The sequence below is a fragment of the Peromyscus eremicus genome, chromosome 7 (assembly GCF_949786415.1).
Source record: "Peromyscus eremicus chromosome 7, PerEre_H2_v1, whole genome shotgun sequence".
Taxonomy (NCBI): Eukaryota; Metazoa; Chordata; class Mammalia; order Rodentia; family Cricetidae; genus Peromyscus; species Peromyscus eremicus.
This window is the reverse complement of record NC_081422.1, coordinates 62,418,328-62,444,362: the sequence shown is the minus strand read 5'-3', so window position 1 is coordinate 62,444,362 and position 26,035 is coordinate 62,418,328. Positions and strand designations below refer to the sequence as shown.

General features: G+C 39.6%; 1 protein-coding gene across 1 annotated transcript in view; it reads right to left on the bottom strand.

Annotated features, from left to right (window-relative positions):
* Positions 1-26,035, bottom strand: part of Vps13c (vacuolar protein sorting 13 homolog C) — a 152,753-nt gene that overhangs the window by 72,023 nt on the left and 54,695 nt on the right. Inside the window, exons 19-35 of the mRNA XM_059268181.1 lie at positions 25,686-25,800; positions 24,977-25,113; positions 23,936-24,059; positions 22,404-22,521; positions 19,073-19,202; positions 18,181-18,259; positions 17,393-17,532; positions 15,505-15,658; positions 12,901-12,980; positions 11,115-11,174; positions 9,651-9,810; positions 7,912-8,028; positions 6,471-6,574; positions 6,127-6,294; positions 5,356-5,660; positions 3,014-3,161; positions 2,317-2,425 (exon numbers count right to left, since the gene is read on the bottom strand). Coding sequence (XP_059124164.1) covers positions 2,317-2,425; positions 3,014-3,161; positions 5,356-5,660; positions 6,127-6,294; positions 6,471-6,574; positions 7,912-8,028; positions 9,651-9,810; positions 11,115-11,174; positions 12,901-12,980; positions 15,505-15,658; positions 17,393-17,532; positions 18,181-18,259; positions 19,073-19,202; positions 22,404-22,521; positions 23,936-24,059; positions 24,977-25,113; positions 25,686-25,800 — 2,248 coding nt within the window. The remainder of the gene's footprint in view (positions 1-2,316; positions 2,426-3,013; positions 3,162-5,355; positions 5,661-6,126; positions 6,295-6,470; positions 6,575-7,911; positions 8,029-9,650; positions 9,811-11,114; positions 11,175-12,900; positions 12,981-15,504; positions 15,659-17,392; positions 17,533-18,180; positions 18,260-19,072; positions 19,203-22,403; positions 22,522-23,935; positions 24,060-24,976; positions 25,114-25,685; positions 25,801-26,035) is intronic.

The window sequence follows — 26,035 nt, the reverse complement described above, 5'->3', positions numbered from 1 at the left end:
GTCCTGCTGAGGTCTTAAAACACCCCTCTGGGGAGAGAACTTCAGTGTCCCCATCCCACAGATGAACACGGTAATTTTTTAGACAAACTTGGCACCTTGCCTAGTGTCATATGCGAATGCTGGAGTCCAAGTTCATCAGTCTGACTTGACAGCCTTCACTGTCTACTACATAACTACATTATTGTAATTCACATCATCTTGACCACCGCCCCACAGCCCTGCTCTGTAACCTACACTAGAAACCCACATGGAAACCCATGCTACACTACACATTAAGACCTTTGGGAAGGCAATACAGAGAGCATAGTTTCATCTATCATCTTAGTCCAGAATCACCTCAAATAAAAGTAACTGTTTTTACTGTTTTTACAGGTTTGGAGGGTCACAAGAGAAGACACCCACAGTAAGGGGCTGCAGGAATGGCTCAGTGGCTAGAACACTTGCCGTGAAAGCAAGAGGATCTCTAAAAAACCAAGTAAGGAACCCTGAGAGGTGTAATGGTTCACCTGTAATTCCAGTCTCACAAGGCAGAGACAGGGATTCCCTATAGCAAAGACCACTACAGAAGCCAGCTGAATGAATCTCATGAATCATAAACAAGAAATCAAACATCAAAGAGCGGACTTTTCATGGCTCCATTTCTATAAAATAATGAAAAAGTAAAATCAAGCCATCGACAGGGTCACAGGTCAGAGTAGCAGTGACCTCGAAGTTGATTATGAGGCAGGCAGGGTCTGTCCTAACAGGGAGGGGACCCAGGGAAGCGTGCTGAGGAGCGTGCTGCATCTTGCTGAAGGCGATTACACGAGGTAAACAGCTGGAGGCCAATGCTTAGACTTATATACAATAAACAAGGGCAGTGAAATAGTTTTCACTCAGTCAACGGTCAAAGTTTCAAAAAAATTTGATAAAACTGTTAGAAAGCTACAGAAAAACAAAACGACAGTTGTGCTAAATACAAGTTCCTTTAAAGCCATCAAAGTTTAAATGGATCAAAACACATTAAATTCATGTATGGAACTCTCAAACAAAGTTTTAAATTTTAAGTTAAATTAATTTATTAAAACCTATAATAATAGTTAGATTTAAATGATATTAATAAAGATTACATACCCTTCCACTAGTGTGGCCCTACAGAAACACAGGAAGAGTAGATATGTAAGGACATTTCAGCGCAACATGGCTAACAGTGAAAAACTCAACCTGAATTATCCAAAAAATTATGATACTTCAACAGAACCTAGTGCAAGGAAGCTATTTTTTAAAAGATGACAGAGGGAACCAGGTGGTGGGGGCGCATACCTTTAATCTCAGCACTCGGGAGGCAGAGGCAGATGGATTGGATCGCTGAGTTTAAGGCCAGCCTAGTCTACAGATGGAGTTCCAGAACAGCCAGGACTGTTACATAGAAAAACCCTGTCTTGAAAAACCACACACACAAAAAAAGACAGAAGTCAAGACACAGCATATACACAAGTAAGAAATATATAGAATTACAACTGTTAATTTTGGAACACATCAGCAAAGCGCAGTGGGCACACACACACACACACACACACACACACACACACCAACACTTGTTTGAAAAAAAATGAAGATACATCTTGTGTGCATAATAAATTCATAAATTCATTGTGTGTGTATATATGTGTGTGTTATTCATACATATATATAACAGCTTTAAAATATTATAACTTTTTTAATTTAAGTAAAAATGGCCATAATTAATAATTTAAACTGTTATTATTATTTTTATTTTAATATACTATATTTACTATCTTTGGAGGGTGGTAATTTATTAATAATTTAAATTTGTATACTTTACCACTGTATTACTTAAATATCAAGTAGAATATGATGCCAGGGCCTAGAGTTCTAAAATTTTTTTAATACACAAATTAGTATGTTTTACAGAAATCCACACTGGTTAATGGCCACCCTTCCTAATGGCCTTCTCTCAGCTCAAGCAGTCTGGAAAACATGTTAATTGGCAACTGTCTGCTTAACTAAAAAGAGACATTAACCTCCAGTCACTTTCATTCAACAGCATCTTGTTATTTTTCTTGGTAAAACAAATCACAATTTGTAAATAAGTATTTTTTTCCTACATATTTATTATGTTTCAGGCTGGAGATATAACTCGATAGTACAGCATGTGCCTCAGCATATGTAAGACCCTGGTTCAATCCCTACTATGATGAAAAAAAGAAACCATTTAGATTTGAAAACAACAGTGAGTGGCTATTAATTGTAAAAAGACGTGTGTGTGTCTGTGTGTGTGTGGTGTGTGTGTGTGTGTGTGTGTCAGTCTCTTACCTATCTCTTGGACTCTAGGTTTCCCTTTGTCCAATTCTCCAGTGGCCTCACCAAGGTTTTCTGCCAGTATTCGAAACAGAAGATTAAGATCCTCTTGATTGAGACTAACCTGTGAAATAGGTGACGAACAAAACATTCATTTTAAAATGAGATAACTACACCATAGCAAGCAAATTCTTAGCACCAATCCCAACAGTAACTGAGAAGTGGAAAAACTGCCACCCATGGATTTTACCACCTGCTTCACTTTAACTTTTACAATTTTAAATAAAATGATAAAACACATAAATCATAAAATCTGCAAATCAAAATTAACTCTATTGACTGCTTTTTACTTAAAGTTAATTGTACTTAAAGAAATCTAATCCATTTTTAAAATAGCAAATTCTGGAAACTCATCATTTCACTCCTTAAAGAGTACTATAATTTACCTTAAGCATACTTTGACCTCCTTAAAAACAAGTGTGTAAATAATACACATTATGAAAAGAGAATATAACAATAATTTGTGCACAGATTTTTGCAATGGGTGTGTAGCAGATTCAAAAGTTACTAATACTTAACTGAAGATTAAATTCTACTGGAGAGATTAATGTCCTTGTTGGACGAAGTTTCACCACTCAGTAAAACCTGCATTTCCCGTGGGTGCATATGAGAAAGCTTTCAGGGTTGAAACTGTTTTCATTTATGTACTTACATTCATTGAATCAAGACACCCTTTAATTTCTACAACAGGCATCTTATGGTACCAATTTGCAGCTAGATTCCGGTTTACAGAAAACTCCAAGTTAATTGGGTGCAACAGCTGAATATCAGGATGGGCGACGCCTGGCTGAATTGTTGTCCTAGGAGAAGAGAGAATGCACCATCACAGGCCATCACAGAAGACAATGAACCATAGCATCAGTTAGAGTGCCAAGCATCAACTGCTGCTCTAGACACTAATTCATAGCACTGCAGCTTGAGGAGTTTCAACCCATAATCCACTAACAGACACAGATTAAAACATGTGAGAAACCTTGAGCCATTAGGAAAACTTTTTTCCCAAGACAGCATTTTTCTGTGTAGCCCTGGCTATCCCGGCTCACTCTGTAGACCAGGCTGGCCTCGAACTCAGAGATCTGCCTGCCTCTGCCTCCTGAGTGCTGGATTTAAAGGCATGTACCACCATGCCCGGCTAAGAAAACATTTTTTTTTCTTAAAACTGTAGAGAGGAGCCGGGCGGTGGTAGCGCACGCCTTTAATCCCAGCACTCGGGAGGCAGAGGCAGGCGGATCTCTGTGAGTTCAAGGCCAGCCTGGTCTCCAAAGTGAGTTCCAGGAAAGGCGCAAAGCTACACAGAGAAACCCTGTCTTGAAAAACCAAAAAAAAAAAAAAAAAAAACTGTAGAGAGGAGAAAAACTGAGCTAAACGTTTGGTTGGGTTTTTAATTCACAATGCTACAGATACACAAGAAATAATCAAATATATTAGTCTAGGGATAATATAGTTTGTGTCACATTACAATCCTTTAGTCAATGATAGGCCACATCTACCTGAGTGCTCTGCTAAGACAATGGAGCAGAAAGGTCCTATTGCTTGGGGACCATGCACCTTTCCCAAAGTCAACTGCAATGCATTTACTTCTGTGTTTGTGGAGAAATTGGAGTAGATGACCTACCAGACTACCCATTATTCACATAACATACAAACAATTCTACCCTGCATACATATAACATTTGGGCAATTATGTACAGTACATAATGTCCCACAAGATCGTAAATGACCCCACCAGTGATTCCCTCACTAATTTTCTACAATTTTAGAATCCACTCTTTCCACTTAGAAGAATAATCACCATTTAAAAAAACGGCATCTTACACTTGCAGCAGACTCATCCAGGTCACGTCTACTGTGTCTTGACTGCACTAGTACACCTGGAAGGACTCTAGGCTTGATTACAATCACACTGTGATGCTCTCACAATGACACAATCACTGAGAGTGCCTTCCACAGCGTGCACGCTTGTGGTTAAGCAGAGAGCAGCAGGGTATTTGTTAGTAATGAGACCAAATGAAACAACAGTGAGGAAGTAGCAGCAAAGTGAAATCAGAAAATCAGGAGGCGCAGCTGTCACTAAAGCATTTCAGAAAGCTCCCACCAGGGGTTAGCTGCTTGACTTAGCCTACAATTGTCTTTTTATACTGTTTTATAATTAAATTGCCTTCGATATGATGAAAATCGTTTTTAAATCTTCTTGTGTCTTCACATGCCACACAGCATGAGCACTGAGGACACAGTATGACTTACACAGTGTTTCTACCAAGATGTGTAAGCTCATGAAACCATGGGTAACCATTCCTAAGGAGAGCCAGACAGTGCTCTTCAAACCAACCAACCTCATATAGAAGAAAAGGTAGTATAGAAATCACCTCAATAGTAGAGGGCACAAATGAATGCCATGTGTGATTCTGGGTGGGAGGAGGGAGAGGAAGGTTACAACAGTGGACATCACTGCAAAAACTGACACAATCTCAATACTGACTCACATTACATAGCATGCCAATATTAATTTCTAGAAACTACTATTTATATCATGGGTAATAGAAGAATAAATGCTCATGCTTTTGAGAGACACAGGCTAAGACATTAGAGACAAAGGATTAAGATGTGTGTTCTATTATTCTATTCTTTCTCGCTCAATCTTTTACTTTTAAGATAGTGTCTCACTGTGTAGCTCTAGCTGTCCTAGAACTCGATATACAGACCAGGCTAGCCTTGAACTCACAGAGATCCACCTGCTTCTGCCTCCCAAATGCTTTAATTAAAGGTATGCACCATTACACCTGTATAGACGTCTATTCTCAAACAGTTAGCAACCACTGTTTTGAACAACAATATATAGAAATTAGAGAAAATGTAAACAAATTGGTGGCTCTACATGAAGGCTATACACAGATACACACCAGCTGATCAGAAACTGGTTCTTTGTAATAGAAGCAGGGTATACAAATATCACAAGACATGACTCTTCAGACCATAGCTACTGAACATGCATACCTAGAGAGTTTCAACTTCGTAAGCTGCACCTCCATCTTGTCGATCACTGGAGGATTTACAGCGTCTTCACCAGACACCAGACTGAACTGATTGTGAACTCTAATTAACCCAAGGTCTACCACGACAGCATTGGTGGAGACGGAGGACTGCGGAATGACAATGACTGGAGCTTTCAAATCAATATTGATAGAAACACGAAAACTCCTCTGGGCGAGATCTTTCACGCTCGTGGCAGCCTTTTCCGCAGCCTGGGCAGTGGCGGCGCTCAGCGCCTCTTTGGCCACCTGGAAATTGTTCAGGAAGCTCTGTGGACAAAACGTAAAAGGAGAAATTCAGAAACAGGGCCATCTGTAAGTGAGCTGGCCTTCTGCTAGCTCATATGCAATTTCCTCCACCAGAGTCCTCCGAGTTGAGCCCTTTTTCTCATGAAAGGAAGGAATCAAGAAATCCCTCCTCAGTCATGAGCTGCCCGGCTCTGACTAGTGATCTCTCACTGAGCAGGGTGTGGAGATAAACTCATCCTCAACGCCCTGACACTCAGATAGTTACTGGCTTCTGGGTGTTCGAGAAAACTAACTTCAATCACATATAAAAATCATTCAATGACTTAGACTTCAAGTGTTGAAGAGGGCTTTCCGTGGCTACTTTCATACATACACACCAGGCATAACCAAAATATCCACCACCCAAAATCCAATGTTCACAACAAATGTAATCGTGACACTTAACGGCTTCTACCGTGAAATGTGAACATATAAATAGTGACTTTACCAGCAATGACGTAAGGAACTTATGAAGGTAGACAATCTGAATACAGCCGACGTGCAATGTCACCACACCATCCACGGTGGACATGTCAGTGTAGGAATCCCCTTCAGTAGCATCTGGATACAAATCCAGGTTAAAACGAAAAACTTCATTTCCAACTATGGATACAGCCTGAAAAAACAGAAATGTGAATGTACTCTGCCCAGAAAAGCAATTACAAAATAAAGCCCCAGGGAGAAAAGGCCTGTAATTATAATCTTTATAGAAATACATTTAATTTTTAAAATAAGATATTTAAAATAAAATCCCTATGCAATAATAGTAACTATCTGTTCAGTGTTACATACTTTCTTATGAACTGTTTTGGGGTCAACATCTGTGACGATAATGTTTTCCAGCCTGGCAAAAAGTGACTGCTTTTTTGACTGAAGAGAAAAGGAAGAATCAAGGCCTGAAAAAGAAAAAGTAATCACTATAATTTCTATAGATATAATATTTATTTTCATTACATTATATGATTTGGGGATATACAGAATGTATGAACTCATAATTAGTAAATTTCATGTTAAATATTCTTAGTTTTCTAAACACCAAACTTATATATTGGCTAAAATCTAATTATATGAGCTCCATCCCTTACTAAGGAACAGTTGATAGTGGTTTGGTGAGAAAGGATCATTGTTCTTTGGGGATATGGCCCCTGGGAGGTTGCCCATGCTCCCCCATGTGGCCCCACATCCACGCATATTTGGGCAGCACTAACGGGATTTAGTAGGTTACTAAGTGTAATAAGGGGATATGAAGTAGGGAGGGGATCAGTGGGAGGAGCTGAGAGGAGCCACAGTGGGGCTTTCATTGTATGTATGTATGAAATTCTCAAAGAATCAAAGAAACAGAAAAGTACACTAAGTGTATCATTTCTCCTTCTACACTGAAAAGACTCCTATTATCTTGGGTGTGCAATAAAGACTGTTAAAAACGAAAAGCAATAAAACAAAGTATAATTAGATAAATGTTCAATCTCCCAGGAGGCAAAAATCTACTGCAAAGAAATCAATTCAGGATAAGTAAACATAAAGTAAATTTTATACCTTATAGATACTAAGCCATTTACATGGGGAATGTGCTGGCTAGTTTCATGTCAACTTGACACAAGCTAGAGACACTTGGGAAGAGGGACTCTTAACTGAGAAACATGGCCATAAGACTGGCCTGTAGGTAAGTCTACAATGCATTGCCTTAATTAATGACTGATGTGGGTGAACCCAGACCATGGTGTGTGATACCACCTCTGGACTAGTGGTCCTGGGCTGTAAAAGAGAGCAGGCTGAGCAAGCCATTAGGAGGAAGCTAGTAAGCAGCACTCTTCTACGGCTTCTGCTTCAGTTCCCGCCTCCCCGTTCCTGCCCTGTCTTCCCTCCATGATGGACTGTGTTGTGGAACTGTAAGCTAAAATCAACCCTTTCCTCCCCAGCTTGTGGTCCTAGCGTTCATCACAGCAGGAGATGCCCTGCCTGACAGAGGCTACAACAGTTTTATGAACAAAGTTTAAATAAGTGGGTGTATTACCAATTTGGAAAGGACAGAAGAAAAAACTACACTAGCCAGAATTTGGCCATCATTAATCCTAGGAAGAAAACATGCAGTTCAGGCATACCCTGCCAACTGTGTGCAGTTCACAGCCCTCTATCTGTATATTCTTTAACATTGCAATAAAGAGAAAGGGAGCAGAGGGCAGAGGAGAAAATACTTATTGTTAAACAACTGTTAAATACTGTGACACTTTACCTTGTATCTTGATTTCAGCAATATTGCTCTTCTCATCACAGACTGTGACACAGAACGCACTCAACTTGGCAAACAGCCTAAAGCCAATAATGTCACTATCTCTAGAGGACACCATCGCTAAAAATAAAAACAATGGATTTCAGTAAGCTAAATTCTACAGAAGTTTCTTCAAATATTTTACATAATATATAATATATGAATATAAAATTTAAAGTACATATTATATAAAACACACATATATAAAAATAGTCTAAAGAAAATAGAACATAAAATTCAAAAACAAAAAAAAATGTGCCTAAAATCACACAGCTTAAGTAACATAGTCAGAACATGAAATAAGTTCTTTTGATCCAAATTCTAGATTCTCAGCCAACAAGATGCAATCACTAATGTGCTGAAGAAATGGTTCAAAGAACATGGGATCCCAGCAACCACCTGGTGGCTCACAACCATCCATCACTGTAGTTACAGAAGATCCAATGCCCTCTTCTGGACTCCACCAGCACGGATCATATGTGGTACATAGACATACAGACAGACAGAACACCCAACATGTAATCAGTTAGTCCCCATCTTCATGTCTTCCGGTCTCTTTCTTCGAAGACTAATTGTATTTACTGCTGAGGAACAATCTTTGTACACTGTAAATATGTATTGCTTTCAATGTTAGTAAAAAGCTGATTGGCCAATAGCTAGGCAGGATTTTGGGGGCAGAGGGAATGCTGGGAAAAAGAAGGGAGGAGTCTGAGGAGTCATGAGCCAGACTCAGAAGAAGCAACATGGGAAGTTCATAGATGAGGTAAACGAGCCTGAGGGAAGCACACAGATGACTAGAAATGGGTTAATTTAAATTGTAAGAGCTGGTTGGAGACAAGCCTAAGCTATTGGCTGAGCATTTATAATTAATAGTAAGTCTCTGAATGGTTATTTGGGAGCTGCTGCCGAGACACAGAGAAGCTCTGCCTACATATTGCTTATATTTGCTGTGTGTGTGTGTGTGTGTGTGTGTGTGTGTATTGCTTTATTTATTTATTTTTTGAGACAAGGGCTTTGTATGTAGCCCACCCAATGTGGCTAGAAATCATAGTCTTCCTACCTCAGCCTCCCAAGTGCTGAAAGTACAAGTATGTGTCACCACCTATCCATTACACCTACTTTATGCACCAGCTGACTACATACGATTCAACTGAGGAAAAGCAGAGAAGCAGAGGTAATGGGATTCCAATAACTGAACTGAATATTCCAATAACTGAATGGCTGATCCTAACATTCCTCACTTAGCACTAAAATTTTAAAACCCTTGCAAAAAAGAAACACAGACATCTTTTCCATAGTATAGTTTGAACCTGAAATGTCCCCCAAAGAGGGACATGAGTTGAAGATCTGGTTGCTTAATATGGGGATTTGTTTATCGTGTTTGTTTTCAAAAAGAGTGGAATACAATGGCTCTGAACTTTCACAAATGGATTAATCCATTCATGGGTTCATAATCTAATGGTATTATTGAGAGGTAGTGCACTGGTGTGCCTTTGTGGGGCACAGCTTATCTTCAGACCGCCTCTGTCTGTCTGCCTCCTCTCCACCACAATCTCTACCATGTGCTTCACCATCATGTTCTGCCTGGCAGCACACAGGCTCAGAAGCAATAGAGCCACGTGTCTGTGGACCGACACAAATCTTTGCCTTCCATTGGCTATTCTCCAGGTGTCTGTCACAGAGAACACTGATAACTCACATACCTTTCTGCAGGGGAGAGTTCTTTTGTTTCTCAGTTGCAGTCTGTGCCTCCTTAACAGCACCGGTGTTCTCAGTGTCTGATGGGATGATGGTGGTCAAGTAGTTCAGAGAAGACAGAAGAGCTTGTGTTTGTAGCATCAGATTCAAAGATGAAAAAGCCACCTGAAAGTGTTTTGCAAAGACAATTAGTTATTTCCCAATTGCCATCTGTGACCTCAGCAAAGGCTACCTCTGTCACAGGAAAGAGAGAGACAAAGGTCCATGACTCCCTGGTGCAGGGACATAGAGAAGGCAAATGACACCTACATACTTAAGGACACAGGAGAGCATCACAGTAACTTATTCCATTCCCAAGCAAAATGGTCATGGAGCCAGTAACTGTCTCTCCCGGCCATCTGCACAGCCAACACATGTGGCTTCCCGGATCTTTAACGGGCTCATAGATCACAGAAAATGCTGTCTTGGTATGAAGTTCCAGAATCACCATGTGATTACAAATGTGGCATCCATGGCATTTTAGCTTAGGGAGCAGAACTGTGAACATGAACACGGTCTCAAGTATGAAGTGATCTTCTAAAACATGGTAATGGTCTTACCATTTAAAATCAGCACAGCAAGTCTGACTCACAGGGGAAGGCATTACATTTAAGACATGACTCCAGAGAGCTAACTAGCATCACAAATTTGTTCCTACAGGTCTGTGGTTTTATGAAAGCAAACTGAAACAAAAATTTGCTTATAAAAACAAAAGAACTAAGTAACAAAAAAAAAGGGAAGCCCACAATATTATAGTAGATGATGTCATCTCTTCCAAATGTGACCTACAGCTCATCTCTCTTGTTTTTCTATCATTTATTCATTTCATGTAGTGGTGGAGGGGCATGCAGACCACTGTGTGCTTGGGGAGACCAGAAGGCAACTTGTGGGAATAGGTTAATTCTCAGTTTCTACCATGTAGACTGAACTCAGGTGGTCAGGCTTGGCAGGAAGTGACTTTACCCACTGAAGGGTGGGCGAGGCAGGGTGGAATGGGGGGGTCTCATTTACTTTTTAATGTAGCTCATAAGTACCTTCTGACTCTTCCTCCTCCTCTATACTTTTTACTCAAATCATAATGGCTGCAGAGGTACTTAGCATCTACACTTAAACTTTACATAGTCTCTCACTGTATTGCTAGATGGTATCAAGTTGGTTTGTTTAGGATCCTCTTAGTTCTTTATAATGAAATGCTCCGCCATGGCATCTCCTCATTTGGGAATAATACTGAGGCTCTTTAAAGCATAGACTGTGATAGACAGTGAGTATTACTTTCTAAGCTGGATCACACGGAAAGGTAATGGTAACACCTGTGGGGCTAATTTATAATTTCAGTTGGTTCTTATCACATCTCAAATCAAATAATATTCTCCAAAGAACCCTGGAGATTTCTAGAATGGATATACCATCTTAATAAAACTTCTTCTTACCTTAATGGTTTGTTCAGTTTTTTCAAAAGTAGTTTGAAAACTAGGTCCATTCTTATCAACCTGAAAAAATAAAAGTTCCAAAGAATGAATTAAGACCAAAATAAACAAATATTTTATAATCTCTCTCCCTCCCCGCCCTGTGTGTGTGTGTGTGTGTGTGTGTGTGTGTGTGTGTGTGTGTGTGTAGAGAGGAGGAAGGGGAGAAGAGGGGAGAGAGAGACAAGAAAGCACATGCTTTGGTGGTTTGAATGAGAACTGCCCCCATAGGCTAATATATTTGAATACTTGGTCCCCAGTTGGTGGGACTATTTGGGAAGGATTAGGGGTGTGGCCTTGTTGAAAGAAGTGTGTCAAAGGAGGCAGGCTTTGAGATTTCAAATCTTACACGATTCTGTTAGCTCTTTGCCTCCCAATTGCAGAAAAGGATGTCAGCTCCCAGCTAATGCTCCTACACCATGCCTATACTGCCCTGCTCTTAGCCATGATGGTCACAGATTCTAAACCTTGAAAATTGTGAATTAAGTGTTTTCTTTTATAAGCTGCCTGAGCTGTAGTGTACCTACAACAACCATATATCATTTTGTCATATTTTAAAATGACATACAAATACTATTTTTCATATCAGTGCAAAGTGCTCTTATTAAGCATGGAGGAACATTATTCCCTCGGGGACACTAAGTATGAGAAAGAAAATTTGAGGGGAGAAGGTGTAAAGGTCATCTCACTCGCCCATCATTTGATGCATACACCACTCTATAAAGTTCAGTTCAATATCCAGTGAGAGAAACATCAGTTCTCCACAAACCGAATCTCTACAGAAGACTCAGTTTTAATGGGGTCTTTGTCCTAAGCCAAAAAAAAAAAAATCTCTCTATCTTCATAACCGCTCATTGGACTCAGCTCTGTCCTTTGGAACAAAGGGGAAATGTGAACTCAGAAGACTCCCTTCTGTGAGCAGCTTTCTGCCCAGGCTACTCCCTCTGTCTCTCCACATCCACTCCGCTCTGTGCTTTCCCTTAGAAAACCAGTCACTGTATTTTCAACCAGGCAGGATTACATTTTTTTTTTAAGATTTATTTTATTTATTTAATGTGCACTGGTGTCTTGCCTGTATATATTCTGTGTGAGCTTGTCAGATCCCCTGGAACTGGAGTTACAGACAGTTGTGAGCTGCCATGTGGGTGCTGGGAAGTGAACCCAGGTCCTCTGCAAGAGCAGCCAGTGCTCTCAACCATTGAGCCATCTCTCCAGCCCCAGGATCACATTTAACTGTTCGTTTGCATGTCCTTTCTCTTCTAACTTACAATGACTTAGAGAATAGGGAGAAACAACTTTTACTACAAACCAAGTGCCTTACAGCACAGACATTCACGCAGACATAACCGAGAGTCAGGGAATCAACAAGAACAAAGGCAAACAGATCGATTCCCTCAGCCCTGTCCATGGGGCACGGTCTTCAGTCCACCCCTGGTCCTAGAAGCTCTCCTCTGAACTCAGTCTAGTCCCACTGTCCTTTTGTAATGTAGTAGACTCAACTGACTGTCACCTATTTTCACAGGAGTCAGACCACCACCCGCTTTGCCCAGGGTTCCACCTCCTGGCTTAGCAGCCTGGCAGCTTTGTAATATCCTGTTCTCAGCAGCGAAAGCCAAAGTCCAGGAACAAGGGACTGTCCCGTGACCTAACCCGAATACACACCCAGAGCCATTATAGAAACACAGTCATCCTCTTCCCAGGGGTACAGTGTGGGGTCCAGACAGCCATGTCATCTTCCCGTGGCCCTTACCTTAATGTACTCCACTTTTAAAAGATCTAATCCAGGTTTGTCTGAGGAGCTAATCAAGTGAAGGGGCTTCTTTTTGGATCCTAGATTAAATAGAGAGAGAGAAAGGGTTTGCAGATGAGTTGCTTTTATGAAATTTTAGAGTGTTCTATATGTCTTTGTCTAGTGGTGCTTTAAAAATATATCTGTGTACATTTCCATGTATATCTGTGTACATTTTCATGTATATCGGTGTACATTTTCATGTATATCTGTGTACATTTTCATGTATATCTGTGTACATTTCCATGTATATCTGTGTACATTTTCATGTATATCTGTGTACATTTCCATGTATAGCGGTGTACATTTTCATGTATATCGGTGTACATTTCCATGTATATCTGTGTACATTTCCATGTATAGCGGTGTACATTTTCATGTATATCTGTGTACATTTCCATGTATATCTGTGTACATTTTCATGTATATCTGTGTACATTTCCATGTATATCTGTGTACATTTTCATGTATAGCGGTGTACATTCTCATGTATATCTGTGTACATTTCCATGTATATCTGTGTACATTTCCATGTATATCGGTGTACATTTTCATGTATATCTGTGTACATTTCCATGTATATCAGTGTACATTTTCACGGCTCTGAAGTAACCAACAAGTGTGGAAATATGTCAGCTTAAATCCTTACCTTAAACATCTAGCTTACTTAAAAACATTCCCCTTCCCCTTATTCACAGTGTGCTCAAAAAGAGTCAAAATTTCTCAAGATATTCTCCAGGCCGCCTGTGTATTTACAGGGCAGCAGAGTGGACTAAGGGTCTAAGAACGTGGAAAGGGGAATTCTCATTCATCTCCAGCCTTAACCCAAAGCTATCTAACTTTCTCAACTACAAAACAAGGAAAATAGACTTGAGACGATCTCTAATGTACTGTTGGATTCTAAAATTGTATAAAGTGTTTTATTTATATTTATTAGACCCAAATAATTTAAATAATTTCTCTGCTTAAACCTGGGGGGGGGGAGGATACAAAAAGTCTTCTTTTTTTAACAGAGGATAACAGTTAAAAAATTCTCTTTAGCAGGCTGTGGTGGTTTATAGCTATAATCCTAGCCCTTGGGAGATAGAAAGGAGGATCCTTGTAGTACAAGGCCAGCCTAGGCTACACTGTGAGTCTAAGGCCAGCATGGGCTACTTGGTTTCAAAACCTAAACAAACACCTCTTTTGAGCTCAAAACTATGCTGTGTGTACGCACATGCAGAGGAACTGGCTGGTCAGCCACTGAATCATGCCCATGTTTTACTCTTCAGTATGCAAATCCTGCTTCTGGAACAATTAGAAAGTTCCCCCTGGTTTCTAGTCTTTCCCTTTTATACACTGTTTCTTAAGATTCCTTTATTTTACTTTTGTATATGACTATTTTACATGCATGTATCTATGTGCACCATGTTTGTGCCTGGTGCCCTAGGAATTCAGAAGGGCCAGATCTCCTGGACCTGGAGTTACAAACAGTTGTGAGCTGCCATGTGGATGCTGGAAATCAAACCCAAGTCCTCCGCAAGAGCAGTAAGTGTGTGCAACTGTTGAGCCATCTCTCCAGTCCCCCCTCCAGTCTTAACTGACATAAAGAAGAAACAGCCTAGACAGTTTGTTGTTTACATTCATTACTCATGTTTACAATATAAATTCTATCATAATGCATTACCTAAGAAAATCAGTAACATGGGAAACATTTTTCTCCTCAACTGGAGTTTATTTTAGTTTCAACCATTTTCTAAAAATCGTAAAATGTCTTAATATTTGACTAAAGTATCAGGCAAACCTTTGGAGAATTGTAATTGCTGCAGACTAATTCACTAACTCATGCCTCAAATACCTGAGCTCACAAGATATACATTGAAATGATAAACTATAAGAGTTCACAAGAGGGTGGGCTTTGCATCTTCCCCCTTTATTTCACAGTGCTTCTGTGCTGTGTGAACACTCTAATACAGCAATTCTCAACCTGGGGTCACCTAAGACCATCAGAAAACAAAAATGTTTACATTACAATTCATAACAGCAGCAAAATTACAGCTATGAAATAGCAATGTAATAATGTTATGGTTGGGGTCACCACAACATGAGGGACTATTTTAAAGAGTCACAGCATTAGGGAAGTTGAGAACCACTGATCTAGGCTTCAGTATCCTAAGTCCAGGTCTGAATACTAAAACCTGTCATGAACAAGATACAGAGCGTGAACAAGTTATTTGGGGTCCTTCAGTCTTTCTTGGTCTGTGAATGGGAATGATCCTCCCTAACATCAGTGGGTGGTGGACCATAGTGTTTGAGGCTGCCAGACCCCAGTGCCAGGCTTCCAGTGTTCTAGCCAGCGTTCTATCACTTACAGTTGTCTGAACCTGGGTGAATCATCATCTGCATATTGGTGACATGTGAACTGAAGACAGTAACATGGATGCTTCACAGCCATTGTGTTACCACAGTGTGGCTATTATACCCACTATAATGCAATGAGGTATTTCACTATAAATAAAACTATTCCAGACATATAAGGGTGCTATTTTTACTACTGAAAGCTGTATCTGTTTCCATGGCCATTACCTTTAATTTCATGGTAATCCAGGCTGATTTTCCTCAAATAGGACACTGCAGTCAGGTCAAATGTCCTCACTGTTGCTTCGGTCCCTAACTGAGTGACATTAAATACTAGAACTGTCTCTTCTTCTTTCTGTTGCTTAGTGAGTTCCAAAATCACCTAAAAGAATCCACGGGGCAACGGAAAGTTGTTGGTAAGCCATTCATAAAATGACAGAAACAAAGTCCTCCCCCACACACAACACTGCAGGAGTGAAGGCTCTGACCACACCCTCCCACCAGACACAAAGACTGGGATTAGCTGAGAACTCTAATATCAAGACCGTAAGCACACATAAACAAAGCTATAGTTCTTAATGTCTGTTTTTTAACTTAGAAAAAACAAATGTATGGATTCTTCTGAGAGTCGCAGTCCCAGTAAAGCAAAAGGTAAGAGTGTGCATTTCCACAATATTTAAAAAAGGTGCAGCACTTTTTAAAAGACAGATAAGAAATGATGGTGGTGGGGGTGGCACAGCGGTGGAAGAGAAGAGCGACCACCTGGAAGCATTTGAAGACAGAGGTCAAGGACTCTTCTGTTACTGTGGGTCAAATTATGAAAACAGGAGACAAGTCAAAAGCCAAGGGTAGGAAACAGACTAAGAAAATACCAATAACATTCAGACATATCAAATCTGACATGATGAGTTAGGAAAGGCTGTCATTCTGGAATATCAAAGTCAACCATGAACACCTCTGTATTATTTTGCACTTTATTATCAAAGTGATAAGTTATTATAAAAATTTAAAACACAGGAAAGCAAGGGGGAGGGTGAAAAACTGCAATTCCACCAACCTGGAGATGAACACCATCATTTATAAAAGAAAATATGTACATGTAACTAACAGAATCTGTGCACTGAAATCTCCTTTACCCTCAAAATATGCTGTGCACATCTCATCAGGCTTTCTTTTTCTGTGTGGCCACTCTAAAAACAGGTCTCAGGACTGAAGCTAGAAAGCACCATGCCCCACACATCCCATACCCAGCTCTGTCTCCAGCCAATCCCACCCCCACACTTTTTTGGTTTGTTTGTTTTTTTCCTTTTGTTTTGTTTGCTGTTTTGAACAAGGTCTTGTTAAATTGACCAGGATGGTTTATATCTCCAGCAGAGCCTGAATCCAGCAATCCTCCTGCCTCAGCCTTCTGGATAACTAGGAGTATAGGCCTATGTCACCATGCTTGCTTGGCTTTTTTTTTTTCATTTTACATACCAACCACAGTTCCCCCTCCCCACCCTCCTCTCACTCCCCCCACCCCTCAAAATGACTTTTAAAGGCAAAGAAAGAGTTTCTAAGTTTGGTTTGCTAATATTTTCCACATTATACATACACAACAATGGCCAACACTATATAGCTCAAGGGGAAGTCACACTGCATGTGGAAGCACAGGCCTATAATCTCAGCACTCAGGAGGGAGTGCTGCAGGTAGGAGGAAAGTCACATGTTCAAAGAAAGCTTGGGCTACATACTGAGATAGCGACTTCAAGGTCAGCCTGGAATACACAGCAAAACTCTATCTTAAAAAAAAATTAAAAGAGCTGGGACGGGGGCAGGGGGGGTGATATATACATCCACACACAAAAACAGAAATTTTATGCAGAAATGCAAACCCTAATTAAGAGACCTGAGCTTTTCCAGAAGAGATTACACACACATTGATCCCCCTTAAACCATTTTTTAAAATAATCTTCCTGGTTCTGAAACCATGTGTGCCTTTGTGTAGCAAGGCACAGCTGACAGAAAAGGAACTAGAACACCACATTTTTAGTGCACCTGAAGCTGAGGTCAGCTCCCAGGACAGAACACCATACAGAGACCAACAGGAATGTGTTCATGAACCGAAAACACATACCTCTTTAATCTCAAACTTGAGCAGAAGATTAACCAGCTCCTCATTTGGAGCCTCAGGGGCTTTTTTCAGTTCTGAGGCTTTCACAGTTCTGACAGTCTGTGAGTCTCCATCCTCAGCATCAAAATACTCGTCATCAGAATCTAAAGCAAAGAGACATGCATTAACCCAGACAGTATTCACTGAGAACCCACCCGGACACTAAGCCTAGGCCTAACAAAGTCCATTCATGCAAGAATCTTCATATTCAGACTTAAATATTTGCAATTTTTCAAGTCCCAAAGTGACTAGAACCAGCATGTAATAAAACTTAAACCAAATAGTACTCTACTATCTTTCCAGAAGTGACTCATTTTTCATTTTAGTTCATTCACTAACCATTTGGTAAAATATTTATTAGGCATCATCTATATGTACCAGCATGTGACCACCACAATGGAAACCAGAGGGGCCAGGCCTTGACCTTGTTAGATATGACCTTGTCTCTATGAAGTTTACATTCTATATTCTAATTTGAAATTGTAAGACATCACTTAGCCCTGGTTAGAGAAAAGTATCACAGAGAAATACAACAATGTATTTAAATATTTGGAAAACACTGTCAACTCCATCACCCTCCCTTAAAAAAAAAACAAAACCTCTTCTTCATTTATCCAACAATGAGACGTGAGCGTTGGTTGGCAGCACGGCTAGAATGGTGCTTTCAGGACCCCCTGCTTTCTGAAAACACTCTCACTACAAAACCGTGTGCAGGTTAGCGTCACAGAGAAACAGTATTTTCCGGTCTTCACCTGATTCCATTCCATCTAGCAACAGGGAAGTGCCAAGAAGACCTTTCGTCCCACCTGAAAGAACTGGAATCGAAGCTACCTAACAAAGAATACAAAAGTTTTCTTTAATACACACTGAAAGGAAGGATTAAATACTACAGATGAGGTCTTTCTATATTATCAAAAAGCAACAGGGGACAGAGGAAGATGGGAAGATATGTACACACATCACAGTCAGATCTTCAAGAAACTAAGTCAATCAAATAAGAGTCAGCTGGAATTTACGAAGGATTAAAATTTATAAAGATAAAATTATGCGCAAATCAAGTAAGTAAGTCTTTGTGTATCATTTAGTTGCTGTGGGTAACAATATGAAAGTCCACATTTATCACAGGGCCCTTGATAATGGCATCATCGTCAGCTAACTTTCTCAAACTTCTTTTCTAAGTCAGTAGAAATCCAACATTCATTTCAAGCTATGAAGATGACTCCAATTAAAGTGACCCAGAACATTTAAGACTCACCAAAAAAGAACAGTTTCAAGTTGCATTTAAGACTCACCAAAAAAGAACAGTTTCAAGTTTGCAAGCTTATTTTAAAGCCTTATATTCCTAGTTTTATATAAGGTATATTTTATAAATGTGAACAACCTTTTCCTTTCATTTCTGTTGTTTTTTTCGTTTGTTTACTTCTTTAGAGGCAGAGTCTCACGGGGTAGCCCTAGTGGGCCTGAGACTTGCTATGTAGCCCAGGCTGGCCTGGAAAGCAGAGATTCCCCTGTCTCTGTGCAGGCCCCATTTCTGCATCTTTGATCCTTTTGGTTAGAAAGCCTGTCCTTAAACTACCACCACTACTCTGAAGGTGTGGTTTTCTAGAAATCACCTTGGCATTTCTACTGCAATCACTTACTCACCTGTCTCTCTGGAGACTGCGTGGATGACTTCTGGGGCAAGGGTATACTATTAATCAAACACAGCGTATCTTTTATCTTCTGGTCAGAAATCCTCACATACATCAAAGGCAGTCCTCCTGACACTTTAAATCTAAAAATACAATATGAGTGAGGTCTCAGGGAGGGGAAGCAAATAGACAGGAAATGGCGTGGTGAGATCAATGGCTGGCAAGCCATGTTTGAATCCATCATACTTAGATGCACACTTAGAGAACAGAAGTTCACTGTAAGTCAGTTTTCCAGACCATCTAAATCTATCTTCCTTAAGCAGTAAACCTTTTTAAATGAACTTTTTTAAAAACAGGGTTTCACTATGTAGGCTCAGCTAGCCTGGAACTTGCTGTGCAGATCAGACTGGCCTCAGCTCACAGACTCTCTGCCTCCTAGGTGCTATAATTAGGAGAGTAAACTAACACACATAGCCTAAAGTTAAGTAATGCATTACAAAAGTCCTTTTGAACACAATTCTCTACTATTAAAAACCAAAACCACACTATGTATTTTATTTCCCGGCATCTAAGACTTCTTTCTACTAATCCCAGAGTGTCTGTCCCATCGCTCTCTATCTATCACCTTGTCTTGCCCTGCTCTGTTTATCCGTCACACTTGGCAGCACCTGATAGGTGACATGTGACATATGCGCTTATCTCCTCTCCCTTCGGGTTAAAATGTAAGCTCCCTGAGGTCATCTGTTTTGCTGCTGAGTGTCCAGCCTGCTCTGGCAGTTGTTATATCATCTTTCCTTACACTATGTGGCTGCCTCGTGTCTGTCTCCTAGTGTCCTAACCACAGGCTACTCACAAGCTTGTTCAGCTGACGCTCCAGCTGCCCGGCTAAGCTGTGAACAAACCTGCAGATCCCTAACTCTTAAAAGGGATACTGGCTGGCATTCACTGCAATAGGTTTTAAGTAAAATTCTTAGTACAAATTGTCACTATTAGGGAAAAAAAAAAAAAGAAAAAAAAAAGGTCTCTAATGAATGGCATCCGTCTAGGAAATTAGAATGAAATGCAGACAAGTGCGCAGGAAAAAAAAAAACTGTAATAAATGTAAAGTGGAAGTCATAAAGATTTAAGAATAGAAACAAAATAGGGAAATAATTGAACCCAAAAGCTGGCTCTTTCAGAAGAAAACTGATAACCTCCGGTCACACTGATGAGGAACAAAGAGAAACAAAGGCACTAACTGCTTGTACCGGAACCAGAAAGCAAATGTCCACAGTTTGTTCCTAATGCCTTAGAAGGTAACAAAGACTGTGAGCATGTTTCACAACTCAACAGCCAAGCTGATCAAATTCAAAACATACAATGCTTACCTAGAACACGTCAAACATAGAAAAGATCATCCAAAACAGCTTCCACAAGTTTTAAATCCTCTCTAAAAGAAAACTGTAAGCCTAGAACACGTTAAGCCTGTGAAGGACCTCCTGACAGAACATTTATGTAACCACATGATGAATCTTAATCAGATTGGAAGAAGCCAAACAAAACTTAAAATCCTACGGTTTCATTCATGGGAAATTCTAGAAAAGTCTATAAAATATTCATATCAGGGAACAGACCGATACTTTTCCAAGGAAAGAAGTAGGAACAGGAAAAAGGGAACACAGGGCTCAAGGAACCTTCCATAGATGAGGAATATGTTATCTCAATTGCAATGATGTATGTTACAACCACAAAATCTGGTTTTAGAAAGACTCTGTTTCATGAGAATATACTAAACTCAAAATCTACTTTCTACTTTTTATTCCCTTAGACTTTTCTTGGGATTATATGTGGTTTCATGACAAAAAAATAAAAGAACAAAAAAACAAAAACTAACTTCCTTTGAGATTTTTATTTCATTGATATTAAATCTTGACTTTCATACATTCAGAATCTCAGATAACTAATTTTTTTTTTTTTGGTTTTTCAAGACAGGGTTTCTCTGTGTAGCTTTGCGCCTTTCCTGGAACTCGCTTTGGAGACCAGGCTGGCCTCGAACTCACAGAGATCCGCCTGGCTCTGCCTCCCGAGTGCTGAGATTAAAGGCGTGCACCACCACTGCCCGGCTCAGATAACTAATTTTTATAGAATATAAAAATCTAAATCTGAATTCTGAAGTAAGAGAGATGACATATGGCTTAGTCAGGGTTACTATTGCTGTGATCGAACAACACAACCAAAAGCAACTTGGGGAGGAAAGGGTTTATTTGGCTTACACTTCCATATCACTGTTGATCATCAAAGGAAGTCAGGACAGGAACTCAAGCAGGGCAGGAACCAGAGGCAGGAGCTGATGCAGAGGCCATGAAGAGTACTGCTTACTGGCTTGTTTGTCCTGTCTTGCTCAGCTTGCTTTCTTATAGAACCTAAGACCATCTGCCCAGAGATGGTCCCATCCATAATGGGACCACCAATCACTAAGAAAATACCCTACAGGCTTGCCTACAGGCCAATCTTATGGAGACATTCTCTCAATTAAGGTTTGTGGTGATATTTTGTTAGTTTTTCTTAGTTATAATATAAAGTAAATTAGATATAAAACTTTAGACTCACAAAGATAGATAATTAAGTATTTTCTTTAATTTTGCCAAATGCAAATGGATTAGATATTGTTACTGTAATTCTTACTTAATAATTGTTTTTGTTTTATATAGTTTTACTATATTAAGGTTAAAACCTTCCTTTTTAATTAGACGAAAAAGGAAAAATGCTGTGAGATTATGCTCTTGAGATTTGTCACTCTAACTGATTTAATAAGATGCTGATTGGCCAGTAGCCAGGCAGGAAGTATAGGAAGAAGACTAGGAGAATTCTGGGAAGAGGAAGGGTAGAGTCAGGAGTTGTCAGCTAGCAGCCAGGGAAGCAAGATGAGAATGCCACCCTGAGAAAAGGTACCAAGCCACGTGGCTAAACATAGACAAGAAATATGGGTTAATTTATGTGTAAGAGCTAGTTAGTAATGAGCTTGAGCTACTGACCAAGCATTTATAAGTAATATTAAACCTCTGAGTCAATTATTTGGGAAATGACTGCCAGGTATTTGGGAGTTGCTGGACAAACACAGAAACTTCTGCCTACAAAGGTCCCTCCTCTAAGATGACTCTGGCTTGTGTCAAGTTGACATAAAACTAGCCAGTACAACATACTACACAAATAAGTATTTTCTTTAAAATGTATTTGTGCTGTAAGACAGAATAATCACTGTTATTTCCTCTCCCACATATATCCATCTCCGTTTCCTTAAACTTCAGTGGCTAATATAGATGTAGCACCCTTGTTGATTTCTAATACAAAAGACTCATACATACCTGGCCATTCTAACATCCTTCTCCACCATTGCCTTGGCCAACTCAACATGAATATCCATGGGTTGCAATATGTGCATAGTTGATGGATGTTGGAATCTACACTTTTTCCAGTTTTCCTCTTTAAAAATAAAAATTTAAATATTAAATAACTTTAAAATTATCAGATATTCTGTGCAAAATATTACATTGCTAGAAAGTACTTAACAAATTTAATGAACAATTTTTACTTCCTTCAGCATACAAGTTAAATCATCTGTATTTTAACACAGATTGGTAGAAGACAAAAAATATATATCAAAAAAGACTGCACTATTTTTCCAAAAAGAAGATTCTAAAGACAGATCTCCCACGTGGCTAACATAGTCCCATGCAGAACTTTATCCACGACAGGGACTGAAGAGCTCATTGTTCAAATACTTATTTGTAAGGACATGCAAAGGGGAAGGCAGTGTTGATGGTCTGTGTAAACACTCTCCTTTCAGAGCCTCTGAGGCTCCTGACAGGCACTGAGCAGATATGTTATCTTAATGTTAACAGAGCTCACTATGCAGGGTAGAGCATGGCCTCTGTATGCAGAGATTACATCCTCAGGTGACTTTCCACAAAAGGACATGCTCAAAGATATTTAATCAACACCCACTTCTTCTAGTAACTAAAGGAATATGGCGGACCGAAAAGCTGTACATAAGCAACAAAAAACACCAAAGCTGTGAGAACATAAACTATTTTTAAGTTTTAGGAGTGTATCTGCAGGATAAGTATCTGTAGTGAAAACATGGGAGAGCAGAGAAGATACCTTAAATTTCAGAACTGAGACTACGTCCGTATACATAGTGAGATATCCTGGGAATGGGACCTAAGTTTAACCACAAAGTCCACCTGTGTTACAGACACATCCTACATGTAGCTCAAGGGCCATTTGGCATCTGCAGGGCATGTGTGCTTTAAGTGCAGCCCGTATCTGAGATTACATTTGGGATTTTTACTTGTGGCATTGTATCAGCATTCAAAATGTTTCAGATTTTGGAATAGCTCACATTTAGGATTTTTGGATCAATGAAGTTTACCATAGCATTTTTTTTAGATGTAGTATTCTTTCAATATATGTTTCTCAGATACTTATAAAAGTAGTTATAACAATGCAAAAATAAAGACTGGACTAAAACCGTACATATTTTCAAATAAAGGCAGCATGGAGAACACCGAAACATCTGAAAACATTGGAACAGAAGAGTGTGAACCAACTGTAACTTCTTCTGTGTTCTGACAACTCAGTCATGCTACAGACAAAGGCCATGCACAAACTGAAGATTACCCTAGGACTAATCGTCTGTTATAACTGTGACATCCTGCACTGGGCCACTCCTACTGAAGTGAACAGCAGGGTAAGTGTACAGGACAGCGGCTGGGACTGATACCCAGGAGCAGACAGACCCATGCACATACACTTCCAAGCCTAACGATGCATGCATGTACACCCCCACAGCTACTGGAGCTAATCTGACCGCCCTAAGAGCTGAGCAGTGGCTGACCTGCTTTTGCAAAAAGCAACTGTACACTCTTTATTTCCACATCAAACTTGTCATATGCCTTGTCTATTATTTCTTCCAGAGATGAATTAGTTGTCTTCTGTGTACCTTGGTCTTTACTGTTGAGCTAAAGTGGAGTGAAGGAAAAAAAAACTGAATTTTCTTATATAACGTAAAAGTATACATATAACACACTTTGGTCAAATTTCAAAACTTCTAACTAAAGACAGGAGACTTCCTTAATGAGCTCATATTCTGCCTAATTTCCTGGTGATTTGTAAGCAGTTCGTTAGGAGTACATTACCTCACCACATGTCTGTTATGCTTGAGCACATTTGCACTCACTGAGCCAATTACACAGCTGACTGCATCAAATGTCCTGTCCAGAAGGAAAGCTCCTTCCTCTGTCTGACTCCTAAGAGGTAGGTACTGCCAACTATGGCTCGGCTCTCCTACGGCCCACCTTGAACTCCTCACCTTCTCGACACTCACTACCATGAAAGAAGCCATTAGGACCAGCTCCAACCTACTTCCTTTTCCCCTTCCCAGATGGAATCAAGGCTCAATTCAGTTTAACTGTGACTTTTTGCCAAATGCTTAGATTCAACAAGATGCAAAATCCAAAACCCCACTCTAGTTGCTTAGAGCAATGAAGTATATGTTTATGATATATAGATACATAATATAACATATTGTATGTGTATATATGACATAAATGATATATATTACACACATTTAGAGATAATTTCCTTCAAATATATGGCCCAAAAAATGACACTGTAAAATTAAACTCTATAAACCATGAAAACTAAGATAGTTTCTCCCCTATTAGGTAGGAAAACAGAAAAATCATCCATCCAGTCCTCAGTTCCAAATTATTGCCATTACAGGAATTTCTAATGACATTTCTTTGTTTAGGTAGCCATATAATATGTGTGAAATAAGTCTAGGCTTAATTTAAGTGAACTTAAAAACAGCAAGCTATCAGACATACAGTTAGCAAACTTGTCAAAGATAAAAAGAAAAAAGTACATATACACCTACCTGAAAAGTACCAAAATCTAAAATGAGAAGATTTGACTTTTCATGGTGAAAACCTGTCTGTGGAATTATTAGATAAGAAGGCTTTAGATTGATCCTTAAATCGAGGGTTTTCCGAGTCTCAATAATATGTGTAAGTCCTAAAAGAAGGCCAGGAAAAAAATGATATGGTCAAGTTGAACTACATGGTGATACCGTTACCACAAAGACTAAGAATTTAACTTGAAAGGTATTAGTGTCGGTTCTGTCAAAAAGTAGATTCTCAGTTCATCGTGTGAAGTAAACACTGCATTGAGTAGACAGGAAACAAATGTCCCATAGCGTATATACATAATACAGTATATAAAGTATATCCTAGGTATATCCTAGGTAACTAGTATTTGTCTAGGCAGCCTGATGAAATAGTCTGCTGCATCCTTTAAACCAGGCATGCACAGCATGGTGAATGGTTTGGAGGAAGGAAAGGGAGGGTCACCTCAAGATCATTCGAAGGCACAGGATCTTGGGTGTAAGGCAGACAGATGCATCTGTCCCTCCATTACTCTCTTTCCTGGGCAGTCTAACAACTTATACAAGCCTGAGTTAGCCATAGAACACAGCCCAATTTTAAAACAGAAATAAGACAACCTCAACTACTTTGAACACAATGTTTCCCTTGCAATGGACATGTTTCAAGTTTAGGGGGTGCAGAGAGACACACTGAAAATGTCACCTGTAGCTGTTCTCTCCTTAATTTCTTCCAGCTTCATCAATGTGGCTGATGTAATCTGCTCAAGATCCAACCCCTTATTTGACTGAAAGAATTCAACTACAGCATTGATAGTTTTCTGTAAAAGAATTTTAAAACACAACAGGTTAGATGTCAAATCTATGTTATAAATCTAAAGGATTTACCTCAATTATAAATAGCTCAGGCTTTGAACTAAGGAATCCAAAGATACTCTCTGCATTCCCTTCAGGAGGGAGAGACAACTGTGAGCATGGCAGAGCCTAGTGAGCTCACTGGAGAGAGGAAAACCTGTACATTTCACAGCAGTGGCAAGAGGTCTCAGCGGCATGTGG